Here is a 17,832-nt window from a genome sequence, read left to right on the forward strand (position 1 = left end):
AAATCTTACATGTATATCTCAAAATCTGAGCAAATAAAAAACCAAAGCTACCGTGCACTGTAGCTGAGTGAATAAACCCTTTAAACAAACAAACAAAAACAGCACTCCATCCGTAAACCATAAAAACATCATTTAAGTCTTAAAGTCTTGTTTCTTGGCTCCATGGAGGACACAACGTGCTAAGTGGACAGGAGTTTGGATAAAACCTCTTCAGAGCTGAATTCAGCTCAGAATCTTGTTGGTTTTCTAACAGTAATATCCTGGTGGTTGTTTCAATGAGCCTCCAGTATGAGGTGCTGTGGGAGTCCGCTATCTCCACCAGAATTAGACTTTCATTTTCAAGACCTAAATTTTGATCATGTGCTGCAAAAGTCTTTGAACAACTTTGATGCTAGTATGTATGATAAACTATGTCTTCTCATGATGATGATTATCTACAGACTGTGTTCTGGAAATGTGTATTTCAAATATTCATATTTTAGTTTGTGATATACCATAGAGTTTTCCAAATACGTTAGTGTTGAGATAAAGTGATTCAGAAATTTAGAAACACACTAGGCACTAACCTCAGGCCAGAACATCAGGATTCTTTTTTTTATTTAAATCACAGATGAAGAAAGGAAGCAAGAAACAAATCATGTTCATTCATGTCATCAGATAAATATCCTGCAGATCGCACACAGTTTATACAATAAAGGCAAAAAGTTCCTTGCCTTCAGTCTCTGTCACCAGAGACAAAGTCCCCAGTCTGTCTTAAGACTTCCATCTAAACTCACAGACTTGTGAAAAAATACAAAAAGTAGAGACATTTTAGCAGAAAAGCCAGATAAATTCAGTTTTTTTCCATGAGTAATGAGTTTTTGACACTTTAAAAATGTGATCATAGCCATCATATAAATATCACCAATGCAGGATGCAGGACATCAAAATCCAAAGGAAGTTTTAATTTGGGCAAATCTAAGGAGCACACACTCTATTTTAGGATGAAGTAAATTAGATCATTAACTGTTACATAATCATCTTGGTTGTTCTTGTTTAGTGTCTTGTAAGTCCACATGATAAATTAATCAAATTCTGCTGCTTGAAATAATACAGTGAAGTAACTCCTTATACACTGCAGATAAGATAAATCTATTTGGTGTTTACATTTCACAAATGCATTTTGTAATTAAATTAAAAACTTAATTGCTTTTTTCAGTGCATTTTCTTTTTCACTAATGCGTCTATTTGCTGTTGCTGTTGCAGCATAAAGTGAAAAGTAGCAGTATGGAGTGAATTGTGAGAGAAAGTCAGTCTATATAATAACATCATGCTAAATGCTAAATGCTAAAAGCGTGACATTAATGGTTTTGCATTCCTTTGAATGACCAGGCTGTCTATTTAATAGTGATTCAAATTTTTTAGCAAATAAAACGGATAAAAAAAGCAATCTAAAACCACTCTTCCTTTCTGCACTTACTAAAATACCAGTGTGTATCTGTAAATCCCAGTAGAAAAGGAGAGAGTCATTATAATTTTAAACATTGTTATGATAGAATAGTTTCATTATGCCAGATTTTAGGACTCAGCACTTCCAGTTCCCACAATGAAGTGTGTATACTTAAATATTTTGAATAGATTTTAGAAAGAAAGAAAATGTGTAGAAAATTACACTTTTTGTCACTTTATCAGTCCTGTGCAGCACACTGACTCACATGACATGACATATATCGGACTTGGGGCCCCTGGCTCCGCCTAAAATCAGGGTTGGGTGTCTTGAAGGTTCTGCGCCTGCGCGGTTTGTTAGAGCTTAGCCTTTGTTTTTGCATGTTGTTTAAAGTACTGTGGTAATACTGAAATGAGTGATTCCTCAGGTTTTTGGATTAACCAAATCGATTGCTTCACTGCAAGGGCGTTTGAACTAGATTAGTTTTATTTTCTGATTTTCTTTAGAGCCTGGTTTAGTTCAGCGATGTTCCAGCCGACGATAAAGAACTTCAACGTCAATTATAACGCTTTGAATGAGAGGAATACTGTCTCCAGCGGGGACCTGATCGCAGGACACATCTCCTTCGAGCTCACAAAGGAGACGAAGGTCTCTTCAATAACAATGGCACTGAAAGGAAAGGTGAACGTCCACTGGTCAACCGGTGGGGGGAAGAAAAGAAGCCGAAGAAATTACTCGGCCAAATTGGAATTATTTAAATTGAAAAGCGTCCTCTTGCAAGAAAACAGTGGTATGTGCTCATCAAGGACGTTTGCATGCAGGGGCAGCATTGCAAAATAACCAGTAATTGTTGAATAAGTCAGTTTGTCTTCCCCTTGCAGTTACTGGTGAGCCAGCAAAACTTCAGCCCGGCACGCATATGTATCCGTTCTCATGCCAGATCCCGCAGGGGTGTGTATGAGCCGTTTCCATTTCGGGTGGGATTTTGTTACTTTGTTTTTTCTTGTTTCTTCTACAGAGACTAATGAGGGTCGCATGTTGCTTTGGATTTAGATATAGGCCTACTGATATGCACGGATTACCATGATCTTTAAGGGAAAACATTTTTTATTTTAAAGCAAGGTTGCAAACTAAACCCCAGGGTCCAGAAATATTGTGACAGCCTACTCAAACATCAGAGTTTGCTGAATCTTCAGCTTAATCTTTTGGAGAGAAAAAAACGAAAAGAAAAAGTAGCGTCTTCTTTCCAGGCTGCATCTGCTTCTTATTATTTCTTTTTTTTCTTTTTCTTTTATTCTTATATTGCAACAATGCAGAGACTTCCCATCCACCTTCCACGGGGTTCATGGACATGCCATGTACAGCTTGACAGTGGGCATCTACAGACCCTGGCATATGAGCAAGGACTTTGTGACAGAGTTGAACTTTGTGAACCGCATTGATACCAGCAACCCAGAGCTGTCGGTAAGTGATCCATGACCATGCCACACTGGGACCAGTAGTTTGATTGAGCACATAGATTCAGAAATGTGCAACATGTTAGCATACAACCGAGGAATGGAAATGGTACTCGCAATTGCACAAAAAAGTAAAATATAAGAAATTGCATTTTCTCCACATATTCCACTGTTGTTTTCTGCAGGCTCCTCTCTCAGGCCGCAACACCATGACACTGTGCTGCCTGTGGTGTGCCTCGGGTCCAATCACAGTGACAGCCAGCACAGAGAAGAAAGCCTTCATCCCTGGTATTGTATCCATCCACTGAATGAAATAATCATGATAGGGAAAACTTGAAAACTTCCATTTAAAATAACCACATCCAAACACTGTGTCTGTTCTTCCTCCAGGTGAAACTGTGAAAGTCATTTGCAACTTCAGTAACTATTCGTCACGCACAGTTACTCTGAAGGTGAAACTGCTACAGAAAGTGGTTCACTACACCCACAACAGGGTCAGTAAGAGGAATGTTATCAAAAACATGGCATCTGTGACCGGACAGCCCATCCGTGCTGCCGCTTCCGACTTGCGCACGGAGATGATGCTCCCCATACCCTCGTCTGCATCACTCAGCATTTCTAACTGCAGCATCCTGGAAGTTGACTACATTGTTGAGGTTGTTACCCGATGCTGGAAGAAATCATTCATTCACTTGTTCAGAGAGATTCACTGGTTCTTTAAAACAGCTTCAGGATGAATTTAAAGTCTTTTATTTTCTCTTGTGTCTCTTCTAGGTGATCATGAGCTTAACAGCTGCCCCGGACCTTGAAGTGCTTTTTCCCATCATCCTGTGTGGTACCCCTGTAAACGCAAATCCCCCACCTTATTTGTGAGTAGAATTTGTTTTAAATGCAGCTAATATTACACAATGGTGCAATGCCTTTCTGTTAGGCAACACACGGCTCGATCCCAATTCCCTCACTTTACCTTTGTAATGTAGTGTAGTGTTTTTTCCCCTTCTGGGCTCCTGTAGATATAAATGGCTTATTCTCATGTAACATAAAACATAAACATTTTCCTATATTCAGGTGATTATACACCAAATAATACACAGTTATGCATATTCCACTTCTGGCAATAGATCCTCCTAAGTGTCACACACTGGACCTTTTTTCTTCCCACAGTCAAACTCTGTCTCTTTATTTTATCGTGTACTACTTGATGTTTTCCATGTCCTTGTATGTTTTAAGCAGGCATTATGCTCTCTTGCTGTTCTTTATTTTATTATTATTTTAAATTAATTTCATGTTTTCTGTTACAAAGAAAATAACAGCAACTGAGCATTTTAACTGCAGATCATCATTCTGTTCATGATGGTCCACTCATGATTTTACTCTTACTCATGGTTTTGTCAGCTTTTTAATAACTGTATGCGCAGTCATTGAAAAGTAAACATTTCTATTTACACTACGGTTATAATTATATATTTTTTATAACAGCTGTATGTTTGGTGTCATTTTTGACACACCATAGTGCTTTGTTTATTCAGCAAGTACCTCTTCAGTTTATTAAATGTAAGCCAAAGACAGCTTTGATGAAACTGTGTTCTAGCATTAGGATAAAGTTAAAGCATCATACTGCCTTAATTAACTTTTCAGAGTGTGTTTTCAACTGGGTACTGTTCACTGTGGATTCTGTTTCAGTTTGGGATTGAGTAGATTGAAGCATTTGGGGAAGATATGGTACTCTTTGAATGTTATCACCACTTATGCCATACCAAAGATCTTTATTATTGACAGGCCCCTTCAGTGTCCACCGTTAACGATCAGATAAGATTCTCTTGTTCTTGCCTGAATAGAAATTATGTTACTGAAGTCCCTTCTGAATCTTCAAGGGATTGTCTGAGATGAAGAACCTGCATTAATTGTAAATGCATTGTAAAGTCCTTTTGGACTTGCCATATTATTTTAATAAACGTATCAACTGTTATGGCATACACACTGTTTTGTAAGTAAAATGTGTAAAGAAGTAATGTGACTAGATTAGAAGTTTGGGCGCAATAGAAGTAAATGATGATAACAGAGATCCACCATGCAAACAGCTCAATGCTCGGCTGAACAGGTTCAGTGCAGTACACCAAATTACTTATTTTGCTCCCTTCAGCAGGGCCGATGCTGCAAGTGCCGTGTAAACGTAATTCACTCTTTTTAGCCTAATTACGTATCATTTTGAACACCATCAGCTTAATTTCCTGGAGGAGAGCCGTCTCCTCTTTATTCAGCCGGGCACTGACTCTGAGCAAGCCAGTATGTTAATATTCTCAGCTCTGCACATCTAACCCTGTTTACAGACTTTTGTTTAAAGTTTCATTATTTGATGCCAATGTGGGTTCATATTGTCTCAGGCCTTTCGTTTGAATGTGTTTGTAACCAATTTACAGAATTGTACCCTCTGTAGTAGGATAGTAGAATAATGTTTAAATAAAGTGGAATCAAAATTTGATGCTTTACGTGAGGTATTTTTTTCTTTTTTTAATCTTTTAAAAACATTGATTTTGCCCTTTTTACAGCTGTGTTTTGGCTGCAAATATGGTGCAGTGCATATAGTTTCCTATGGGGGGCAGCAACACACAGGGTTACAGTGTGAGGCGCCAACTGTATCATCATTTTTTCTCTTTCTTTGACAAAGTGCCATAAACCTGTCAAATGGGTGCTGAAAACTGCACGTTTCACGTAGTGGATGATGTGTGTGATCATATCAACCCCAGCAAATAACAAGGACGTCACTGTCAAAGGTGAAGAAAGTAAAAAAATCATCTGTTGTGCAAGGTGACTCTTTGACTGGTGATAGTACCTTGACAGCTGGCCACATACTCACAGCTGTTTTCATGACAGCTTTAAGGACTGATATCCCCAGGCTATGGACTTTCTATTTTAACAAGCTCTTTTTTTTGGCCTTTTACATCACAAAATACCAGCAGATACAAATGCGTTTCACCTGGGGTATACATCTAAATTACTATATTACTATATATTGTCCATTCAGGCTATGGGCTTTCACATTAAATTGTATATCGTACTATAATAGGAAATATACTCAACTGCAATATGGGTTATGATATAGTGTGTAGGGCACTGACACAAGATGGAAATAAAATCTGTTGTAATTATTAACTTCTTGTACCCGTGAAGCAATGTATGACTTACAAACAGCTTACCGGAATAAGATACACCCATTTCTGCATGGTGCTTTCAAGCATGTTTATCCTCACACCTTTAGACTTTAGGTGTACTTTCCCTGGATTCCATATACTCATTATTTCCAGTAACATGTTTGCCTGCATGATCACTGCTGTGTTTGACAGGTTTTAGACACACCCATATGAGTAGCAGCTGCCTGTAGTAGCATATGCTAGTGATAAAGCTGACGGCACTTACATACAGAATGAGCTCATTCATTAAATGGTGGTGTTAAACCACTGCATTTATTTATGCAAGAAGCATGCATATAATATTCTATTTACACCAATTTCCTTTCCCCAAAGCATTATTTTATATTCTTAGAGCCAATAATTCTTTGTTTTGCATCTATGAATCTGGTTCTAACAAGTAAGCAAGATTTATTGAAGTATTATGGTTTAATTATTAGCTAAACCAAAGCGTCTCCATTCATCTCCGTCCTCACAATCTCTCCTGCCACTTACTTTGTACTTACAGCTTTGCTTGGCGGTCACACAGAATATCATGTCGAATAATGTAAAGAGCTTTTCAGTGGGATATAATCCCATAAACAAAAGCAATATTTTCGCCAGTGGCAATCAAATCACAGGACAGATTACATTAGAACTGGAAAAAGAATGTAAAATAGATTCACTCTGTGTAAAGCTGAAGGGAAAAGCAGAAGTCAATTGGACTGAAAATTATGGAAGAACAACTGTAAGGTACCATGCCAAGGAGAAATACTTTAGTATCAAGCAGTTTATCTTTGTGGATGGCCGGGGTAAGTCACCTACTTATGTCATTCAATTTAGAAACAACCTATTGTAATCAGATTCATTAATTCATTTAATCGTGGAACTCTTTTTACATACAGTATACTATCAATTGTTTTAGGACTGTTTTTATTTTGTCACCTACACTGTTTTTATCCTGCATTAAATGTATTTGCATAAAAACATGATACGCAGCATGATATACTTTTGGGGCATTTCTTCAAGATTTAAGGATATACATGAGGTTACATAAATGCCACAATCTGCATTTAAACATGTATATGTACTGCAGGATTTTAGAAAAATCAAGACACAAGACCTAATATTCAAGTCTGATGTTTGTGTCTTTGTGACCCACTCACACTGACAGTAAACATAGGATATCACAGGAAGCTTGTTCTTAGATTTTCTCCCACTTCCTGATTTTTGACTTTTGCCAGTGAAAGTGGACAACCATACTGACAAGAGTTAGTCTAAGAGCTACACATGTCTTAATTCAACTTTACTTTACTTTTAACTTTACTGCCTTTCAGACAGTCTTGTTGACCGGGGCTGCCATGTGTACCCATTCACCTTTATGATCCCTGCACAGTGAGTAATTAGCCTAATCAACACAATATTACCTTTAAATGTCTTTAAACATGAGCACATTTCATTTTGTTCTTTATTTTTTATTATTATTAATAAGCATGTGTCATAATGTATATAATCTTTAATTTCCAAGTGGCATGAGTAGCTATATAATGTAGTTCCTCTTGATGCTTTGCTCGACAATCTAAATATACTGCTACTGAAAGAGCTATGTTCACACTGCAAGCCTTAGTGCTCAATTCTGATTCAGTCCTCAGATCTGATTTGTCTGGCAGTTCACCTTAATTTTTTTTAATGTGGCCCATATCAGATTCCATAGTGAACAGGTCATGGTCCTGAAATCTTGATGAGGGATGTAAAAGTCCCATGAACTTTGATATAACTGTTCACACTGTCACATATCAGACCTGTATCGAAAAAGATCAGATTCCATGTGATTTATGCTGTTCACAATGATTTGAGTCACATATGAGCAAAATAAATCTGATTTGGTTCACTTTGGCCTGCAGTCTGAATGCGGTCTTACTGTCACATCCACTCTGTTTTGTATAACACGTTGTCACCTCTTGCAGAGACCTACCATCATCCTTCAAAGACTCAAAAGGAAAGATTGTGTACACACTGGAGGCAAATCTGAGCAGGTCAATGAGAATAGACAGCAAAGCTAAGGCGAAGTTCACTCTCGTCCACAATGGGAACCTAAAGAGTGATCCATCACTGATGGTACCCACCTTACAACACACACACACACACACACACACACACACACACACACACACACACACACACACACACACACACACACACACACACTATGTTGGCTTTGACACTGCAGTAATGATAAGTAACACTATATCTAACTAATTTGTCATTTTCCTGTCAGACTCCACAGCACAGCAACACAGAGAAGAAAATGAAGCTCTTTACATCGGGAGCCGTAGGCATGGATGTAAATATTAACCGGACAGGATTCCACCAAGGTAATTTTAGATTGAATTATACATTCATTTCACTGATTATCTTAACAGTGGGTTCACAGTTGAATCATGTGTAGCTCAAAGTCCCTTTGCTCATGGAAATGTTTTATGGTCTAAAGATACGACAACAACAAATGAGACCAGAGATAATAAATTCTCTAGGTTGAAGGTATTGGTCCTTCAGAACACACCGAGCAATTTCAGAAATGTAATTTGAAAATAATTGTCAGGCTTTGTATTCAAATCTAGAATATAACTTTTGAAAAAAGAAATATCACGTTATGCTTATGGTGGCTATTGTAAGCAAAGTTAAGATCGAAAGCTGAGCTACTGTAGAAACATGGTAGTTTAACATGGCAGACTCCATAAAAAGAGGATCGGCTCCCTCTGTAGATAAAGACAGCTTATTCTAAGGTAACTAAAACACAAGGATTTTTATTTTCAGGTGACTGTACACTCATAAAAACATACCTATGAATATCATATACCATGAATGCCAAAAGATACTCCAAAATGCTACACATTGGACATTTAAGAGAGTAAGAGGCGTGATCATATTTAAGAGAGCATGTTTTGTGATTACAACCATTGTGTAATAAGTGCTGCTCTGTTTTGCAGGAGAAGGAATAAAGGTTGTGGCCTCCATTCATAACAAATCATCTCGTGAGATTAGGCCCAAGTACTGTTTGTATAGGAAGTACAGTTACTTTGCAAAGGGGAAGAGGAGAGTCGAAACCAAAGACATCCTGAAAGAGGTGGGCGACGCCATCCCGCCTTCTGCAGGTCAGACCGTCACCAGGATCATCACCATCCCTCCCACCATGGGTATGTCCATCTTAAACTGCAGGGTCCTCAAAGCAGAGTACAGGCTCAGGGTGCGTATCTCTCTTCCCAAATCATATCACTATGTCTTTATGTCAACTGGGCTGCACGATCGCTATGACAAGTGCTGACTATGTCTCAAACCACAGGTCTATCTGGATGTCAAGTACGCGTCAGACCCCGAGATCAAGTTCCCCATCGTCATTCTGCCGGCTCTACAGGAGCCTGATGGGGAGGATGTGCCTGCTTATCCTACCTATGGATATGAAGCATTTGCAAGCTCAGACATGCCAGGAGGAGCAAGCTTCCTACAAAACCCAACTGCCTCAGGCCCTTCTGCTCCACCTCCACCCTATGGGACATATGGGATGTACCCCTCCTTGATGGACTTCAATGGAAGAAGCTCAAAATAAATTTAGAGGGTGCAGCACTCTTTTTAAATTCACAGTATGAGACATGACTCTAAATTAGGAATTACTGCAACAAAGTATAGTATAGTAGTATAACAACATTTTGCTTAATCCTTGTTGTCCAGGTAAAATGGCAAGAATGATGACACTGAAACAATGTCTTTTTTTTAATTTAGGATATTTATAAGAATGATTTAATTTAATAAATTAAGTAACGAGGGGCATTGATCAGCTCCTGTACGATGTCTGCATGGCCAGTAAATTACTTCACTTGATCTCATGGTTTTGTCTTTAATGATGAATACTGAAATGTTGTAGATTATGTCATGAAGAATGTGGATTTAGATATGCTTAAATAAACAATAAATATAATCAGAATCAGAATCAAAAATACTTATAATAATCCCAGGGGGAAATTATTTTAGTTACAAACTCCAGATATACAAACAACATATATTATACAAGCAACATCTATTAAGAACAATAAAAAAAAAAAATATATATATATAACTATATATATATATATATATATATATAAAAGATCAAATGTACAGTTTAATAATGTGCAAAAAGTGCAAAAAATGATTGTTCGTGTTTGAGTCAGGTTACAGAAGGGGGGGTGTCTGACTCTCTTAGGTAGGCGAATCTACCTTACCACAGAGAAAATGCAGTTTTCAGTATTTCTGGTGTCTGACAACAGAATAGTTACATGACAAATGTGTACTTTCAAAACTATAATAACTTTGTAACAGATGCATTTCTGAATATGTAATCTAACCTCTTTGCCACCAGCTACAGTATATGTAAAAAAGTGGAAAAAGAGGATCTGACAAACAGGAGCACTCTAAAAGAGATACTGCATACTTTTTAATCTCTTATTCTCTTTATATCTCTGTGTAGAAATGGATTCATAGTAAAAAATTGTGTATGGAAAAATTCCACGAGATAGACATCAGTCACGAGATGCCATACTCTATTGTCACCAGTGAGCCTGAACGTTTGACATGTGTACTTTCTTTCCACTGGAAAATAAAATCTGAATGAGTCACAAGCTGGTTGTGATTATTGTTCATAGGAAAATAAGCTAATGACCTTTATGATCAAAAGTGGGCTGGAGGGTGTGTCTTGTGTTTGCTGATTTCATGTGAGACAGCTCTGACATTTAAGGTGATAAAGATCATGCTCGTGTAGAAAGTGGATGGAAGGAATTTAATTTAGGAATTTTTGTGAAACACTTTTTAGGCATAAAAAAAACCTTAACCCTACTCAAACAATCTTCTGAAAAAGGTTATGCTTTAAACATATACTCCACAGGGTATATATATTTGTATTTTATTAGTAATAGCTGGGGCTAGAAGTATTTAATTATATTCGGATAATTTACCTGATGTTTTATATAACCCTTTAGAATGCTGATATCTTACAACAACAGTCATAAAACAGTGTAGGGCTCATAATAGTTTACAATGGCAAGCATCCAAGTGGCTCAAAATTAACTCATTACATTACAACAGTCCAGCAAATCATGCTACGATGAAGCTTGTAATTTTCAGGTTCTGTGACACAGTGTCAGAGAAATGTTGATTGACTTGACTTGATTTTATAGTTGCTACCTAATTAGTGGTGGTGTTCAACTGGATTGCATTTATTGATTGTTTATTTGGCAGCAATGCACCACCTCAATGAGGAAATCCCCACTACAGCCAGAGAACAGTCATCTGAAATTAAAACATTGTGATCAAGCCGGCTCCAGTGTGTGACATTTAGGAAGATCTATCGGCAGAAATGGAATATAGTTCCTGAATACGTTTTCAATAGTGTATAATCACCTGAAAATAATGTTTTCGATACCTTAGAATGAACCTTTTTCATCTATAGATGCCACGGATTATGTTAAGTTATTGTCTGAGAGCATTTTTTTTTCATTCTTTTTAAAAATAAATTAATACAAGACAGAAAAATAAGATGAGCCCATGACGTAATTGTTGAACACAATCCAGAAATGTTTCACTTTGGTAACAACACGAAGACCCAAGCATGGTGAAGCTTTTGTATGCTAAACTGGTCACCAACTACAAAAAAAACATAGTTCAATATACATTTTAAACTTTTTTTTTTTTTTTACATTTAAATACACATGTGTAATAGTTTTTTATGTTTATACTTTATTTATGCACCAAATTATGGTTTTACACTGAATAACTGAAGTGATATAGCCTTAATGTAGCCTATGTGTACACCAATCATGGGTCAAAACATTGCTAACTTTGGCTGAATTACAGAACAAGAGGTGGCACGAAATGAAGATCCCATTGAGAGCCGACAGAGCCGGTTCTTATTGCTGAGCTGAGCCAAAAACCTGGATCATTAAATAAGAACTAAAACTCCCAGCATTAGATCAAGCATCCGCATGTTACTGATAACTAGTTTTTGGGAGCAGGACCGAACCATTTCGTGTAAATACGGAGGGGGGTTGTTTACAGTTTTGCCGCAAACAAGAACATTTAAATAACCCGTTAATTTTATCAGTACCCTTGTAACAATGTTAATACAGTATTCTATTAATGATTTAATATCCGGGGGGGAAACTAAACTAACCCTAAGTTCTTATCATTTTTAGGACCCCAGTCCTAACTTTCTCACGAATACCCAAACCACGGCGCCCCTGGACCCACCCTCCGTAAAAGTTCGAGCTTTTTTCTTTGTTGTGAGTTTTTAAGCTTATCTCTACCTTTTTCCGTAACCTTTACGCATCATGTCGAGCACCGTAAAGAGCTTCAAAGTTACTTATAACCCCGTGAATGAGGAAAACACGTTCACCAGCGGCGACTGCCTTTCGGGTCAGGTCACACTTGAAGTGGCCAAAGAGTGCCACATAAAGTCCCTGTTAATTCAATTAAAAGGGAAAGCCCGTGTCCTGTGGACCGAGACCTACGGGCAAGTTACTGTCCCGTACTACGCCAAGGACAAGTACTTTAGCATTAAACATTACTTTATTGCAGACAAAGATTTCAAAGGTAGGTAAATTGAATAAAAAAATAATTTAATTGTGCAGAAAAGAACAGCATGTTCACGTAAAGATGTTGCATAAATACATATAAAAACAATAGTAGCCTAATACAGGACACAAATCAGCTGTAATGTGGATGCAGAGATGCCCACTGGTTGGTGATGTGCATGCAAAGTTTCATCCAAAACAGATGACAGATTACAGTGTGTCCTGTGTAAGCTGTGTAAAAAGCTAAAACAAAATGTTGAACATAGGAATTCATCAAATGTTAATACATGATTGGTAATGATTAATTGATGAGAAAATCAACAGGAGATGTTTATTTATCATGCAGATAATATGACCTGGTTCCACTAATACCAGAGAATGTTCTGTTTAATTTTATAATGTGATAGTAAACTTTTTTTTAAGGTTAATTTTACAGAAATTGTGATTGGGACTTTTCACTAATGTCTAACATTTTTAGAGCCGATGTTTAAATACTTAAGCAATGTTAATTGCTGTTAATTTGGTGTGCTTTTTTTTCTCTCCAGGAGATGACAACCAAACACTACTGACAAGCCAGAGCGGAGAAACATGTGAGTATTTTATAATTCTGTCTGTGGCGAGGCCCTCACATCCAAAAAACTGTAGTTCACACTTGAAAACTTGGTTGTAAACATCTTCTTTACTTTAGCCTTTAAGCGTCTTGTTGCCTTTCAGACAGCAGTGTTGTGGCCCCAGGATGCCATGTTTACCCGTTCACCTTTCAGATCCCCGGTGAGTAAGTAATTTAAATCTTTTAAAGCTGTGTAGGATTTTGTGGCGTCTAGCAGTGAAGTTTATTGCAGGGAACTGAATACCACAGTATTTATAGACACGGCTGTGAAGTGTGTAGGAGATACTACGGTGGCTGCGGGACTCGCAAAAAACACAAAAGGCCCTATCGACAGCCAGTGTTTGGTTTGTCAGTTCTGGGCTACTGTGGAGACATGGCAATTCAAGATGGCGGACACCATGGGCGATGACTGTTAAAAAAATAATAAAAACGTCTCATTCTAAGGTAACAAATGCTATTTTCAGGTATATACTGATGAACAAATACCTTTGAATATTCTTTAATTTCTGCCATTAGATCGTCCTAAATGTTACACACTCCACATTTAATAGTTCCATAATGAATTGGACAGACCCTTATCTTCTCCAGACTTTATTTTAATATCGTAGGCCTACTTGTATATTATCTAATGAAAACCCATCTTAATATATTCAACCATGAGTTTTGCAACTGTAGTTTCTTTTGATAGAATACATTTCATTAAATCATTTAGAAATGTTAAAGGTTGTGTTATTTTGTAGACCCACTAATTCATTTGAGTGCTTACTTTTTGTATGTGCAGTGCTTAAAAAATGTCCAATAAGTTCCTCATGTTCTTCTGGCTTTCCGCTTGTGCTTTAGGAATATGCCCTCCTCCTTCAACGGCTCTGCTGGGAAAATTGTGTACTCGCTGAAAGCCAGGCTGAGCAGATCAATGAGGATCGACAAGAAAGATTCAACGAAGATCAACTTTGTGACAAGAGCAGACCTGTGCTGTGATCCCGAACTAACCGTATGTGCCGAGTAACGTCTTCATTCCTGGCATTCCAATAGGGAGAAAAAGTCTTTGAGGTGGTGATAGCCTGTGAATGACTAAAATACAGCTCTTCTGGAGTACCTAAGGAGCGATTTGCGTACTTGCATTTGGCAAACCCACGCTGTGTAAACACAGCTTTAAAGATACACACAACCAAATCAGGGTTGTTGGTGAAACACATTTGGCCCATACACTGAAATTGAAATGGTTGATAGGATTTTTTTTGTGTCACTTGTAGAGGTATTATTTAATGGTATTATTTAATGGTTTCCATCAGCTTGTTTTGTCTGATTTTTAGGGGAATCTGAGCGAATCCGACCCGGTAGCAGGCATTAAAAATAACTATATAGAAATATGCAGTCTTCTGGCTGATGGTCTTGTTGGTTAATATAGGTCATATAGAGGCATCAGTATTAAATTGACACTGTTCCATAAGCAGTTAAAAACTCCTTGTTGAGCTGTTGAATTGGCTCAGTTAGCAAAGCAGGCACCAGACTCGGACATTTGATAGGTTAAGTGTTTTCTTTTCTCTCTGTTGTTGTTTAAGTGTATTGCATTAATTAATCTGGTCTCCTTTCAGACACCACAGCACGAGTGTAAGGACAAGGGAATGAAAATGTTCTCCTCAGGAACAGTAGCCATGGATGTGGACATTGAAAAGACAGGTTACTTCCAAGGTGAGAATTGATATTGACACGTATTATTCTCATATCAAGGATTGTTTTGACATTTGTGGTCTGTTTTGCAGGAGAGGGAATAAAGGTTCTGGCCTGCATTGAGAACAACTCGTCCCGTGAGATCAGGCCCAAGTACTGTGTGTACAGAAAGCACAGCTTCTTTGCAAGTGGGAGGAGAAGACTTCATACTAAAGACCTCTTAAAAGAAGTGGGAGAGCCCATTGCTCCTTCTGATAGTGTGAAGGTCTCAAGAATCATCACCATCCCCCATGATATGGAGCCCTCCATCCTCAACTGCAGCATCCTCAAGGCGGAGTACAGAGTGAGGGTAAGGATTAATGTGACCTGGGGCCTCATTTATAAAAGTCAGCCTAGATTCCATCCTGAAATCCATCCATCCATAAATGTCAATGCAAAATAGCTCATGAATAGGCCAACGTGTGCGGATGGTAGGTGCGGTACAGTAACCAGCAAACTGTGTTGTTTAATTTATTAACAGTGTTATGAGTCAGTGTTTAATTCGGCCTATATTTGATCCACAAACCAGTGCTTATCTTCCACTAAAATAACACAGTGTACCAACAGAGGCTGGTAGCCTGTAATATATATACACAATTATAGGAAGGCATATACTGAAATGTAGTAGTGATGTGCGTTTAAAACTTCATCTGTGTTTTTTAATCCAAAGTCTGAGCTTTAGTTTTTTCATCTTACCATCTGGCATTGCTGATTCATCTACAGCTTTTTCCACATATGATTTCACCATCAATCAAACATGTGGTATTTAGTCATGTTAATAAAATTAATACTACTGTAATACTGTTGTATAACTCTGGTGAAGAAGGGGAAATAAAATCCAACAATATAACATCAATGGTGTTTTCTACAGGTCTACCTCGATGTCAAATATGCCTTAGACCCTGAGATAAAATTTCCCATAGTCATCCTGCCGGCCGCTCAGGCTCCTGCTATGGCACCACCACCTGCTACTTCTGGCTTTGGATTCGAACCATTTGGGAACACAAACCCACCAGCATTGGGCGTTGTACCACTGCAACCAACAGTGGTACCAACAGCACCTCAACCACCTCCTTATGGAGCATTTGGAATGTACCCTCCTTTGACAGATTTTGGCAATAACTATCAGTGACAGGCCTGCGAAGGAAGTTGAACAAACGACTGGTTATGTATCACAATACAGTGGCTTTCTTTTTACTTTTTAAAAATGTATTTGTATTTTTTGGATTACTGCTACAGTATATAATTCAAAAAGTGAGATTCTTCTCACTGAACTCTCTGGTCAGAGTGAAGCTGTTTGGTGGAAACCGCCACTATATGCGCCCTATGTTCCATAGCTCTTTTGTTCTATGTAAAGGGAAGTGTTTATATATTGGACAATAGTGTTAAAATATGTCACATCATTTCCAAAATAACTTTACAAATAGTGGATCCTTGCATACACTCAGATACCAGTGCCTTTTAAGCTGCAGGATTTTGCCCTGTATGTGATTCTGTGACGGTCTCAGTAACTCATGGAGAGAGAAGGCTACACTTTTGACTTCGAGACTGTTACACTAACCTAAAGGTCCAGTATGTAACATATAGATATATTTGTAGTTATGAAATACCGTATATATCATAGGTTTTTATAAGTGTATAATCACCGGAAAATAAGAATTGTGTTTTCATTACCGCATGAGTCGTCTTTATCTACAGAGAGCGGGTTAAAAAAACAGGCAGATATCATTAATAAACTTATAATCAAAGAGCTGTTCTGTTTCAGATAGTACTACAATATTTTCTGTATGATCTTTGACAACACTATAAAACACAAAGCTGGCAACAATTTCTAACCACAGAAACATGCTGGAATGCAGCAGAGCATACCTCTAACAATACCTCACAGAAGTCTCCTCTGAAGCGGGTCCTAATTTAGGTAGACTCAAGTTACCAAATGTTTGGAGTGCCTACCAATCATCAGGGGATTTCTAAATGCAGGATAGTCAGGTTACATTGTGAGAAGCAGAGTGATGAATGCTTTGTCAGGAAGTTCATCCATCCTGCAAAAACGTTTGTGTGTCTTGTTTTTCAAAAAGTAATGTAAATGTGATGTAGTGATGTAAATGATAAACTGTGACCTAAAGTGTATAATCCTCCACTTTTTTGTTTGCGCTGTGACCAAAGTCCTTTGATTATGAATTGATTGAACATTTGATTATGATCTTGTTGTTCAGTAAAGCTCTAGCAAAACTCAGCAATATGTATACCTCTCTATATCACCTTATATTACCTTGTTGGAGTAACATTTTGTACTTTCATTTTTTTTTTTATTGTATGTAGAATTGTTTAGCAAACTGATAATGAACTGAGGCTCAGTCAAGTAAAAGTCTTACATGCAAAAGTAAAATGTAACCTATATACTGTAAGTAGTATTAGCAAGGTGTACTTAAGTGTTAAAATAAAGTACTCATTGTGCAGTAAAATGGTCCCTCTCAGTGTTTTACTATGATGGGGGGGGAGTTTAAGAAGTGGGAGCCCATAAAGGAAAACCCTAATCTAATCATTTAGTTCATCAGGAAAATTACATACATATAGTAGATACATAGTTTTCACTGGGTATGAGGTATGAAAAAGTGTAATCTGAAAAGTAAATTAGTAACTTAAAGATGCAGTGGAGTAAAAAAAAGCAGCAACAACATTTATATCTAGAAAAGAAGAAAGTTGTATAATAGAAATACTCAGTACCTTTTATACACATTCAAGGTACTCAAGTATGGTACTTTAATAAAAGTAGTTAGATTTCACCTTCTTTCCATCTTAGACAGAGAAGGTGACTAAGGTGAACACTAATGAATGAATTTTGAATGAATAAGTGCGT

At 37.5% G+C, this 17,832-nt stretch overlaps 2 protein-coding genes across 2 annotated transcripts; both read left to right on the forward strand.

Moving 5' to 3' along the window:
• Positions 1 to 1,757: 1,757 nt before the first annotated feature.
• On the forward strand, positions 1,758 to 9,929 carry LOC127376125 (uncharacterized). The gene is made up of 12 exons (XM_051422729.1): positions 1,758 to 2,216; positions 2,308 to 2,377; positions 2,743 to 2,890; positions 3,069 to 3,171; positions 3,274 to 3,539; positions 3,658 to 3,726; positions 6,508 to 6,862; positions 7,388 to 7,445; positions 8,018 to 8,168; positions 8,329 to 8,425; positions 9,041 to 9,297; positions 9,394 to 9,929. The coding sequence occupies exons 1-12, from the start codon at positions 1,952 to 1,954 to the stop codon at positions 9,655 to 9,657; spliced, it is 2,103 nt and encodes a 700-aa protein (XP_051278689.1). The 5' UTR covers positions 1,758 to 1,951; the 3' UTR covers positions 9,658 to 9,929.
• Positions 9,930 to 12,122: 2,193 nt separating this feature from the next.
• On the forward strand, positions 12,123 to 17,437 carry LOC127375460 (arrestin domain-containing protein 3-like). Its single transcript, XM_051421336.1, has 7 exons — positions 12,123 to 12,671; positions 13,198 to 13,242; positions 13,367 to 13,427; positions 14,103 to 14,253; positions 14,858 to 14,954; positions 15,026 to 15,282; positions 15,844 to 17,437. Exons 1-7 carry the CDS (start codon positions 12,410 to 12,412, stop codon positions 16,102 to 16,104), a joined length of 1,134 nt encoding a protein of 377 aa, XP_051277296.1. The 5' UTR covers positions 12,123 to 12,409; the 3' UTR covers positions 16,105 to 17,437.
• Positions 17,438 to 17,832: the final 395 nt, after the last annotated feature.

This window comes from Dicentrarchus labrax, unplaced genomic scaffold, assembly GCF_905237075.1.
Source record: "Dicentrarchus labrax unplaced genomic scaffold, dlabrax2021, whole genome shotgun sequence".
Taxonomy (NCBI): domain Eukaryota; kingdom Metazoa; phylum Chordata; class Actinopteri; family Moronidae; genus Dicentrarchus; species Dicentrarchus labrax.

Coding starts and splice junctions, on each gene's coding strand:
- LOC127376125 (XM_051422729.1), top strand. CDS start 1,952: ATGTTCCAGCCGACGATAAAGAACTTCAACGTCAATTATAACGCTTTG. Junction 3,172..3,273: donor GAAGAAAGCCTTCATCCCTG/GTATTGTATCCA, acceptor TTCTTCCTCCAG/GTGAAACTGTGAAAGTCATT. Junction 9,298..9,393: donor AAGCAGAGTACAGGCTCAGG/GTGCGTATCTCT, acceptor CTCAAACCACAG/GTCTATCTGGATGTCAAGTA.
- LOC127375460 (XM_051421336.1), top strand. CDS start 12,410: ATGTCGAGCACCGTAAAGAGCTTCAAAGTTACTTATAACCCCGTGAAT. Junction 13,428..14,102: donor ACCTTTCAGATCCCCGGTGA/GTAAGTAATTTA, acceptor CTTGTGCTTTAG/GAATATGCCCTCCTCCTTCA. Junction 14,254..14,857: donor GCTGTGATCCCGAACTAACC/GTATGTGCCGAG, acceptor GTCTCCTTTCAG/ACACCACAGCACGAGTGTAA.